This window comes from Spodoptera frugiperda, chromosome 15 (assembly GCF_023101765.2).
Source record: "Spodoptera frugiperda isolate SF20-4 chromosome 15, AGI-APGP_CSIRO_Sfru_2.0, whole genome shotgun sequence".
Lineage (NCBI taxonomy): Eukaryota > Metazoa > Arthropoda > Insecta > Lepidoptera > Noctuidae > Spodoptera > Spodoptera frugiperda.
The window spans coordinates 2,760,564-2,772,951 of NC_064226.1; the positions used below are offsets into that span (position 1 = coordinate 2,760,564).

At 33.3% G+C, this 12,388-nt stretch overlaps 1 protein-coding gene across 1 annotated transcript in view; it reads left to right on the forward strand.

Annotated features, from left to right (window-relative positions):
* LOC118277996 (protein scarlet) overlaps nt 1-12,388 on the forward strand; it is a 31,612-nt gene that overhangs the window by 6,230 nt on the left and 12,994 nt on the right. The window contains exons 2-6 of the mRNA XM_050699171.1: nt 2,639-2,864; nt 4,918-4,966; nt 5,542-5,725; nt 7,887-8,039; nt 8,590-8,828. Coding sequence (XP_050555128.1) covers nt 2,660-2,864; nt 4,918-4,966; nt 5,542-5,725; nt 7,887-8,039; nt 8,590-8,828 — 830 coding nt within the window. The 5' untranslated portion in view covers nt 2,639-2,659. The remainder of the gene's footprint in view (nt 1-2,638; nt 2,865-4,917; nt 4,967-5,541; nt 5,726-7,886; nt 8,040-8,589; nt 8,829-12,388) is intronic.

The following is a 12,388-nucleotide window of genomic DNA, read 5'->3' on the forward strand; positions in this document are numbered from 1 at the left end:
GACAACTTGTTAAAGTTTCTAAATTTTGTCACTCACTGACTCACCGATCATCAAAAGTCCAAGGCACTTCTAGCAGACTTAGAAGCTTCATATTTGGAATACATATAGAGTTTAGTGTCTTAATCATGGGAAAACTTAAATATTTTGTAATTTCGGTCCAGTTTTCCAAATACACCAACTGCATCAATAACTTTGTAATCCCATATAAATATATGGGATTACAAAGTTATTTATGCAGTTGGTGGTTGGTGGTGGTTATAAATTTAATAGGTGTAGATAGGTACCTACCATATGAGGCAAGGGAGGGGGTATAGGGTGGGTAAGGGTGTGTTTAGCCCATGAAACTGAACAACATTATTACTTGTAAAATGGTCGACGTAATGAAAAACACATGATTGGACATGTCTTGAAGTACGAAAATCATAGACTATTGCAGCAATATTAAAAGAAAAAGAAAAAGAGGAAGACTACATACAAAAATAAGAAAATATCATAAGACCTTTAACAAAATTCGTTAGAAGTAGATGGTATCAAAAAGAAAGGCTCTACAAAAAGAAGTGAGATCCCATCAAAAACATCCTGTAAAAAACCCAAGTCTCGCAGCTCAGTCTTTCTACCGTCAAAAGTTGTGAGATCCATGTAATACCAAGTCGGTTAATCTATTTAGTGTCTACTTGAAGGACCTTCTGTCTTAAGTTATTACATAAGTTATTATCATGCCAATATTAAAAATATTTAACGTTTTAAACAAATAGATCGACTTGGACATCGCATGAAAACAAAATGAATATTACAATATTATATTAGATTCTTTAGTCTCTCGCGCCACACGCGATTGAAACTCTCGTTCCTGTTGGTCGCTGGCCCGTCGTGCTGTGTAGTGTGATACATACTAATAATCAAATCAAGCGATGTCCAAGTCGATCTATTTGTTTAAAACGTTAAATATTTTTAATATTGGCATGATAATAACTTATGTAATAACTTAAGACAGAAGGTCCTTCAAGTAGACACTAAATAGATTAACCGACTTGGTATTACATGGATCTCAAAACTTTTGACGGTAGAAAGACTGAGCTGCGAGACTTGGGTTTTTTACAGGATGTTTTTGATGGGATAATTATTTTGTCATATAAGATAACAATACTTATACAAAACGAATCAAAGTTTAAGGGTGGGGGAAATACGTAATTTCTACATATAAAATCTGCCTAGAAGTGACGTCACACGATACTTAAAATCAACAAAAACAAGCGAAAGTACATATTTGTTTCCGAAATAAAATAAAATACGTGTCTAATATTTTTAAATAATACAAGACAGACATTAAATTAAAAATTAGTCATCTACCCTATTAGTTATACTATGAATAGTAATTAGTTACCTAATCTTTAAAGTATGCGATTTAATGTCGCTTCTAACCAGTAAGTTAAAAGCGGTTTATTTATTTTTGATGGTAAGATAACCTACTTTGACTTGTATCATAATTAGTTCTTGGAGTAAAACCGAATGAGATGCCGTATTGTCCTTGTAAATATATATATATATATATATATTTTTATAATAGAACCATTGTTTATTTGCTTTTATGAATGGGTGTATAATTATAATGTGTTTCTAGCTATGTTTGCTGTGTATTGTGTAAGAATTGAAGTAATGGAACTATGTTATTGCTTTAGTAGGAATCGTAACATATTTTTAAGTGATTCTAGCTATTTTAGTCGTGTATTTACAAATAACAATACAAATTATTTGAAGTACTATTATGTACTTCAATTAATTTCTACACAATACATAGTTCTGTAACTATATTATTGTTTAGTAGGAATCGCTATTACATATATTTAAGAACGATTTCAAAATTGTTGAACATTTACCTAGCATAAACTATTATAAAGACGGTAGCAGTCAAATTATAAAATAGTAGCTTCTGCTGCGCTCGCTTCGCCCGCGTTCCCGTGGGATAAAAAGTATCCTATCACCCAAGTCAGCTCATACCCTATCTGTATACCAAAATCCGTTCAGTAGTTTTAACGTGAGTGACGGACAATCCAAACAAACTTTCACATTTATAATATAAGTGTGATGTAGAGTTAGAGATTAAAAAATAATTATTAAATATTTTCGATATCTATAAGACAGTGGTTAGGAAGTTAAACTTAGGTAGTTAATTTTCAGGTATAAATAAGTTTACTTTCTTATTAAAAACATTTAAGGTACGGTACATAAAATTATAAGCTAGTTCTATTGGATTGCAAAACGTCCGTATATGTTACGTAGGCACCGCGTAGTAGATGCGTAGACGCCGCGTAGCAGCTGCGTAGCACTCACAGAAACGCTACGAAATACAATATTCATTTACAACATTTTGCTAAAAAAAATTTGTTAGCTTAGTGGCTTTTTATTGACACATTAAAATAGTTTTATTGCATACATTATACTTTTTATTAAAAACAAAATAAAAACTGCACTTGTCCTGCCATATTTGGCAACCATAATTTCATTTAACACATCGTTATGTCGTGTACATTGCATATAAAATATGAAATGACAGCTTTGACATCTCATCTCACTCTATTACTTATACTTAAGTAACTTGATACTTCATTACTAATTTTATTTTATTTTTTTGTTTTAGTGCCAATGACTTAACTCTAAAATGAAGGATATAGATCTGAAGTTGCCCACGCGCAATGTGTTGACTGGCGCTGTAGTGAACTGGGAGGATGACGAGATGGGTTTCGGGGACAGTCCAAGTAACCTGACATTGGCGTGGAAAGACCTGTCAGTTTATAGGAAGAAGAAGACACAGACCAGTATATGGAGGTCACCGGTTTATGAGGAGATCAGGGTTTTACATGGAGGTTTGTATGACATTGTATTCATATAATTGATTTGACGTGAAACAGGGAGCGGTTTCAATTCCCGCACGGAGCAACTCTTTGTGTGATCCACAAATTGTTTTTCCGGGTGTGGGTGTCATATGTATGTGAAATTGTATGTTTGTAAACGCATCCATAACACAGGAGAAAATCCTAGTACGGTAGTGTTTACCAAAAAAAATGCCTAGTTTAGTTTAGTCATACCTTGAGAACTAAATATCACCTGGGTTATAACTTAAATACGATAACTAGTATGAAATTGATCTAATTAAGGAATGTACACAGACAATAATCATACTTTTTGTATATTAAAAGTTTATTCCTTTACCAATGGACTTATTATAACTTAAATGACTTTATATAGCGACTTTACGAAGATGTACATATTTAACGAAGTGATGAAGTTGTTACCTGACAATTATTATGTGTTTTCCTTCATTAATTATTAATTTATCGACCTTACATCTTTATTATACATGTCTTGCAATAGATTTATATGCAGATTATTTTATTTTATGACACTCCTTTTATATGACAGCGAGTCAATCAATTTACGAATCATAAATTAATGTCAATTTGATCTGTAGCAGGTGGCTTTATTATACTTACTATTATTAATGACTTATTAATCATAATAAATTACTAATTTCAGTGCACCTGGGTTTTATATTTAATGCTAAAAATTTATAATTATAATTTATCATTTGTCAACCGGTAGTTTTTGTATAGGATTTATTTTTAGGAGTAGTTTTTTTTTATATTTTGTGGAAAACTTTATTGGCATATTCCAATGTTTACGTTATGTACGTTAACATTGCTCATATTGGTCTAGTTATGGCGCATTTTTTTTGTCGACCAAAGAGATTTCTTTCCTGATTCGCTGCTTTACCATTAAAGATAGAATAATGTCTTAATTTTTTTGATCATTTACATAGATCATAATGTATTTATTCTACAGAGCTTTTTATATAACAACCAATAATAGAAATAATTATCGTAAAAATACATTCTAATACAAATTATTTCGTTAATAATAACTAGTTATTAGTGCTGATCTAGAACACAAATGTAAAAAACAGGATTTCAATATAATACAAATTTTCCTTAATGTAGACAATTAAATTAAAGTGTAATAATAAAATATTACAATTAAAATGGGTTGATAAATAATTCATTTCTCTAATAACCGATATATTGCACAATAATTACAATAAAAATGTCAAGTGAACTTGTTTAATGGGTGTAACGTTTTATTATTTAATAAATGTTACTTAGAATTTATCAGAATATACGGCTCACTTACGTGATTGTTCGAAAATGTTCGATTAGTTTTAAGCCCCGAGCGTAACTTGAAACTATTCGACCACACTCGAATAGTTTCACGACTGAAGCTCTAAATCCTAATTAATTTAGTACGTTTTGTAGTAGGAAATAAACAAAGTCGAATAGCTTTTACACAAAAATTAATTTTTATGACCCAATTATTACGTTTTTTCACATATTTAAATAGGATGGCCGTATTGACAAACTGGTATTGAAATGAATTATTTCATAAGCAGCCCAATTAAATTGTTGTTATTTTAAATACAGTTTTGATATCGTGGGTTTAAAGTTTCGATTTGTTTGTAGATCATGGTGTTTATTCTAATTTATGTAAATATAGTTACTTATGTCGTATGAAATTATGTATTCGGTTGTGTACCGGATTTTATTCTCTTTGTGAGGAAAAGTCACAGATTGGTAGAACTTTAGAAAAATAAACGTGGATCAATCGAATAATTTAATAACCATAGTCTAGTCTAGGGATGGCGAATCATTGGTTCGCGGGCTAATTATGGCACGCAGCATAATATTTTGAGCACGTTATTAATCCTATTCTCCTATAATCCTATGTCTGTCGTTATTTTCAGATATTAAAATAATAATATGCTTACCAAACTACAAGAAAAGAAAACATTTTAATGGCACATCTAGCACCACTAAATTATTTGAATGTAAATTTATTCAATTTAATAATAGACAATTATCTTTTCAGTTAATGGGATCGTGTCTTCAGGCAACTTGGTTGCCTTAATGGGTTCTAGGTAAGTGTCTATTATATTCGTAAATTAACTATACTGTCTGAAATGCACTAAGTTAAAGAAATAATTAACCAAGATTTAGATTCGTTCTCCTGGTCAATCGGAAATCTATAATTTCGAAAAGAAATATGCAGATGCAGAACGGCTCTCTAGACGCCCTAACTTTCTCGCCAATGAAATCGCAAAACTGAACCTCACAGCGAAAAGGCTAAAACGGCAGAACGTGTTTTGAAAAGGCAGAAGGGACACTGGTTCCTTCGCCTAACTGCTATAATAACCCAATTCAGCTTATAGTCTTGTGACTGTTAACCAATTAACAAAAAAAGATGGAGATTACTCTGTAGTAGTTGTAGCAGTACAATTAAGATTAACCATTTCTATTATCTATTGTCCATAGTATAGATAGACTGATACAATTTTTAACATCACAAACAATGTTTTCATTGGTTTGTTTAAAAACTAGTAGTTAAGATGTTACCAAGAACTATCATGTAGAGTCATGTAATCCAATTGCAAGTCCAAACTAAAACATAGTCTTACAAAAGATCACGTATTAAAATTACCCATTTTCTGTCCAGTGGTGCCGGCAAAACGACATTACTAGCAGCCATAAGCAGAAGAGACAAGAGTGCTATGACCGGCTACCTGATGCTGAACGGCAGACTGGCTGGTGCTGACCTGATATCCAGGATCTCTGGCTTTGTACCACAGGAGGACTTGGCTATCGAAGACCTGACTGTTGATGAACATATGACATTTATGGTAAGAGGATATCTGTTGTGGTTTTTTTTATAGTATAGTGCGGTAAACAAGCAGACGGATCATCTGATGGTAAGCAGTCGGGACCGCCCATGGCAATTGTACACTATTTTTTTTTTTTGTAATGAATAGGTGTATAGTACTTTGGCTTAATAGTGTACCTTTGTATTTATGAGATGTTAATATAATTATTAGCATGAGTACTTTGTACAGAAACCGAACGGACTGATGATGATGATGTACTTTTTAAAATGACAATTTTCATTTCAATTTCGTGGGATTATCAAAATAATTATGTTACCTGCTGCATATAAAGCGATTGGAAACTATTGCCGATTTGAAACGATAATTACGAGTAATAAGTTAATCAATATGGTTGATAGCGAAAACATCAATATTTCTTTCTGAGTCATGAAAGAATTCAATAATACTACATTTAGTATGAATTAGTCTAATTACAATTCCAATTATTAATTAAATCAGTTGTAGAACATGGTAATTTAATGTTTGTTAGTACATTAGATGAAAGATACCTACGTAACTAAAGAATCTCATATTACTGGTTTGTAGATCATTGAGCTTAACGTTACGCAATATTAATATTTACTACCTGTTTTATTGCTTAGGGATGGGTTTATTATTTATATGAAGTTTTTGTTTAGAACATACGTACATAAAAACTAACGACTTTATATTTGCCCGCTCCCATCTCTGAACATGGTCAGAAAGCATAGAATGCCACGCCTATTGCTATCAATTGCGTCGTCTTCAGATTTTAACAAATTCATGTATCTAGTCATACCATCACTCTCCGTACATATACTTTTTCTAAAATAATAATTTCTTTTAAAACAGCGCGTTTTTCTATGGCGAACCTTACCGTCGTTACCACTAATCAATGATAAATCACTCTTTTATAAGAAATACCTTTCGTAATTCTACTTACTCTCTCTCACTAAAAGCCCGTACCATATTAACATACATTTGTCGAACGTTGATGAATACTGACTTTACTGTACCTTTAGTACGAGTTTGCTTTACGTTAAACGAAAACGAAACGAGAGCGCGTTCGGCGCTCTGATTGGCCGGCGCGAATGAACCAACCAATAAGAGTGCCGAACGCGCTCTCGTTTCGATGTCGTAGAACGTAAAGCAAACTCGTACTAAACCTTCTGTTTAATAATATATGGTTATCATTAGAGTTTACCAACCACCAACCCATAAAGTAAGAATATCTAATCATGTTTTTTGCATGTCCAATTTAAACCTCTATGATGGGTACCGCCAACGTCCTCCATCACATAAATAGAGTAGGCGCGTCTTGTTTGTCACTAAGGTCAATTAACTTCTTTAATTAATAAATTATTATTCATCAACAGATCTTGTTACTTTGCTACTTATCTCAAATCTCTGATTGTTATCTGATATATCAAAACAATTTGACATTTCACGATATCACTTCTTCTGATTTGATGCCTAAGATTAAAGGTTATAAATAAATTGGATACTCGTAGCCATCATAAAAATTAATTGAAATAAACAACCTCATTTTTGGATTGATTAATTAAAGCATGTGGTGTATGTAATTTGGGACTAGTAAGTTGAACTTTGGTGAACTTTGTAACGTCTCTCACGGTTGCACGATGAGCAGAGATCGGAATTTTCTGTCGTTTTAGGCTTTTGGAACAGCGATCAGCGAGCGTACATATCATGGACATATGTCCATAATATGTACAGCGATCAGCGTACGTCCATGATATGTACGCTCGCTGATCGCTGTTCCAAAAGCCTAGTAACAAAAATATTATTTCATGAAAAGGTTTTTCATTAAAATAAACAGTTCGATATTACTACATAGACTCATACGGTAGTAAAAGTCCTCACCCATGGTGGACCCATGTTTTTTTTTTGTGATGGGGGAAAATCATCCAATGACTTCTCCCGCCTTGGGTGAGGCGAAAGGGAGTGTCACTGATTAAAAACCACCTCGTCCCTACTCCTGCTTTTCGAGCCGAAGTCCCGGTAAACCCGCTACTTCGCAGTTTCGGACCCATGGCGGACATGGGCAACCTTATTTAAAAAGAGTTTTTCAGATTCCGTTTCTTTTGAGGTTAATAATAAAAAATATTTAAATCAAGTCTCCGAAACCTTTTCTTCCATTCAGGCTCGTATGATGATGGACAAGAGGTCAACAAAAATAGTTCGAGCGAGGCGCGTGCAACAGCTGCTAAGCGAGCTTGGAGTGAACAACTGCACCAAAACCAAACTAAAGGCTCTGTCTGGAGGAGAGAGAAAGAGAGTGTCTTTGGCTGTTCAGGTAAGTCACGAAAATGGGAAAAGAATCGATTTTCATTTTTGCTAGAAACTATCTATAGAATTCATGTCATAAATCGTTCTTAATGTAGAGATTTTGGATTCAGATCTGTTAATTCAGCAGTTATTTGAAGTGATAAGCTTTTTGTCAATCGATAGAAAGCGATTACTACTTAGGGCTTAAAACGAGTTTGTTTTACGTCGAATGACATCGAAACGAGACCGCGTTCGGCACTGTGATTGGCCGGTTCTAATGGACCAACTAATCAGAACACCAAGCGCGGTCTCGTTTCGTTCTCGCTAAACGTAAAGCAAACTCATACTAACCTTCCTGGCATCTATCACACACTGAAATTATCGATACCCTAAAGTCTTCTAGGCTTTTGTGAAAAAATTATATTAATATTTAACATCTACAGTATTTACTGTTTCCTTTCGAAGTTTTGATTAACAGTTAATTAATCTTTAAAAGCACTTGTTTAATGACTACTGAAGAATTTACTGCATCCAAATAAATCCAAACACCCAAACTCAAAAGTTATTTTGTCCCACAGCTGCTAAACGACCCTCCAATTCTATTCTGCGACGAACCAACTACTGGTTTAGACAGTTGGGGAGCTGCTGCAGTGGTCTCTCGCCTCAGGAAGCTGGCCATTGGAGGCAAGCTGGTGGTATGTTCAGTGCACCAACCGGCTTCTGGAGTATTCGAGCTGTTCCACCAAGTCGTGCTGCTGGCTAATGGAAGGATAGCGTTCCACGGCACCATTGAACAAGCTGATCAGTTCTTTGCATCGTGAGTACCTTTTTTCTTTGTTCATTTTGTGCTACAACTGGAGGCTGATTTTGATAATGTGTTAAGATGTTGCCATCAGGTGAGTGTCTTCAATGTATGTGTAAGTCGGTATGATTTGCGTTGAGTTTCTAGGTCAAAACAGATTTAATATTTTTCTAATTCATCCTGTTGTCTGCCATTATCGAAAATAGCTTAGGGTTGATGCAGAGTACCTATATTTTCTTTCTATACGGAATGTAAACGAAACGCTGCCAAACGCCACAAACAAGTTACGGTAAAAAATAAGGAATTCAGTGTTTGTTTTATGTAATAATAGTTATACTCAACTGGTTAAGGCTGATGTTGCACGAATAATACGAACTAAAACGACTAAAATTATAAAAACTAAAACAAATGTAGCGTTTTTCGGGAGCGTTTCGAGTCTTCATATTCTGTTCTTTTTATATACGAAATATTTAATTTTCTAATTAATTACTTCCCACGCAAATAATCTAGTTTTGTATTAAATGAACAATGTATTTATTTATTTATTTATATTTATTCTCTTTATAACCTGTTATTACGGATATTCAATTAACACTAATGTTCCAATTGATAAGATAGCTCCAAGAAGTCTGAACCAAAAGGTTAGAACCTCCTTATATAGCACCGCGCAGTCTAGATCAAAATTTAGCTCACATTTTATATTAATTATTTTTTGCTTATTAATTATTCCGTGTTTGTTAATTAGGTATTTATGCTAACATCTGGTTTTTAATTGTTATTTTATAATACTTATATAGGTGGATTAATCTGTTTGTCTCGTCTTGTTATTTACACCTGTGCGTTGTTAGTATTTAATTAGCTAGATATAGACATCCGTAGCAACTGTGTCTTTAATTAGAGGAATATGATTAACTTCTTGTCTGTCGATATATGAGACTCAATAGAAAATACATTGTGTCTCGCTAAGATCAGCGTTCATGGCATATGAGTCAAAGATTATTAAGAAACATACCTCATACGTCACTAGGTCTACTATTGGTCTTTACCCCAAAAAGCTAGGCGCCTTTTGAAGGTTTAATCCGTCAAGGTCAACAAAAAAGATCTACTAACAGCAAAAATTAATAACAGCTCTTAGTCAAATGGGATTAAGATCGATTTTTTACAATAACTTATTCTGTTGGGTAACAGTCAAAAGCAATATCGCTCCAAATATTTTGGATTAAAATCAGTTAATCACTTCGACGATAAGTCATTTATGCCGAGTATGAACAAACATACAAAGGGACTAGGGATCGTTATTTTTTAAAACTAAAGTTCCCTTACAAACGATCGAATTCTTTACTGATTTCATTCTGTCTGATATTTTCTATAAGAAAAGATGCAGGTTCCGTCGAAAACAAATGTTGCAATTAAGGACGCGTTCTCATAATTGACAGGTATCGAATCGCATCACTACATTGACACGACTCTCGACAATACACACATACGCACGGATAGCTGCGGAAATTATGACAAAATGAACTTGATACTTTGAAAGTTTGAATATTTTCTTACTTTCTTTTTTAATATTTTTATTTTGTTTAGTGCGTGCGTAGACTCAAATGTTTTGTGTTATCTGTTGTTCAATTCCGTTCAGTGCCGAATTTGGGCTCGGATTATTCGATTGGTGTCATTTTCATAGTTTTCGGAAAGTAAGCGTTCGAAATCAAAAATCAAATGGTGCCAACGCAAAACTAACTTTTTACATGCTTTTATTTAGTTTCATATGTAAAGGATGTATGTATGTGTGTTTGTTTGTATGTTTCTATATAACCGACCTCTTCCAACTCGATTTTTACCCATTTTAAACGGACCGATTTCGTTCAAACTTTGTAGACTTATCAAGGACCGGTGGCAAATTAATACCTCGTAGAAATTAATCAAGAGTCAGGAATCCCTGACGTGGACACTTAACAGCCCAGATGAACCTGAAGAGATATGAATATACTATCTTAAGAAAAGTTGTTCAGCGTGATGAGCACATTTTAGCGCCATACGAAAATCGAGGATGTAGAATCCCTGACATGGACTCCAGCCCAGCCGAACCTGAAGAGATTTGAATATACTTTCAAGAAAAGATATTTAGCGTGATGAGCACTTTTTCGCCATATCTTTTATACTAATTATTCTCATAACAATACTAAATTTTCCGCCTACTGTTAGTATTAATATTAAAATTATTTTGTTCGGTTCATCACAAAAACATGTTTTTAAGTTTTTTTAATCTACAATGTGATAGGGGTGGGACTTCTAACCCGTTAAGGCTGAGTACTACATCTAATTTTATCGACAAAAAAAATAATATGGGGCTTGAACCCCTAATTGAAAATATTGAAAAATTGAGATTTTTTCGGTAAAAATAATTCACAAATGATTTTTTTCTCACCAAAACATTATCAAACATTTGAAAAAAGTAATGAATTAGTTAGCCAAGGTTATTAGCTACCGTTTGTCGTTTTTTTTTTTGTTTCTACGACGCATACAACCTTTGATATCAAAAAAAGTAAAAAAAATATTAAAATTGCCATAATTTTAAGGGGAGGGATTCGACCCCTTCGACCCCCGACTTTTGTCGATAAAATTAGATGTAGAACTCAGCCTTAACGGGTTAGAAGTCTCACCCCTATCACATTGTATATTTTATTACGGTTTTATATCAATGGTTTTCGGGGTCGCCAAGATAAAAAGAAAACAATTATGGTAACGAACGTGACAAGACCTGGGTGGAACAAACAAAGAAAATACATAAAATAAATTAAACATCAATTCTTTATTTTCACGATATTTGTTTGAATATGCGAGGAATGAGCCCGTAAATTCATATTTCTTGCCTGTCTTGAGTCAATTAATTCCGGAAGAAGACAATTTTTATAAAATCGAATGATTCACTCCGTATTCGATATTAGCGACCCCAAAAACCACAACAATGACACTCATGTCGAAAAATGACAATGCCAGAATCTCTATAGAGCTTTGTCCCACCAAAAAAATATAGTGTACAGACATGCCAAATGTAGCATTCTATTGCTGCTCTATTAGTGATAACTAAAAACATGATTAAAAGCCTTTAGATCTTGCGGTTTCTATATGAATCTAAGTACAAAATATTACATTTAGGTTAGGTTAATTGCAGTTATAATGGTAGAAATAATTAAATTACAATGCTATCAGGGTGTTTAGCTATGAAAGGAAGGAATGTCATCACTCATCACCAATATCACCTTTAGTAATCCTACTTTAATTCATAATCATAACGAAACAACAATGTAAACAGAACAGACAGAGCGAATGTCAAATAATGACTTTTTGGACATAATGACACACGCACGCCAATGAGGTTTCGTTACATCTAATCACTAACGTTCAAACACGAAATCATAATTATAATATGCATTCATTATAATATATATTATAAAAAAAAATTAACTAGCAGTATGTATTAAAACCAAATTCATATTAAAATTCGTACACATTACATTAATAAATCTTTTTTTTTATTGAATTACTCGTTTTGTTCCTTGTGCAAGCGTACTAAG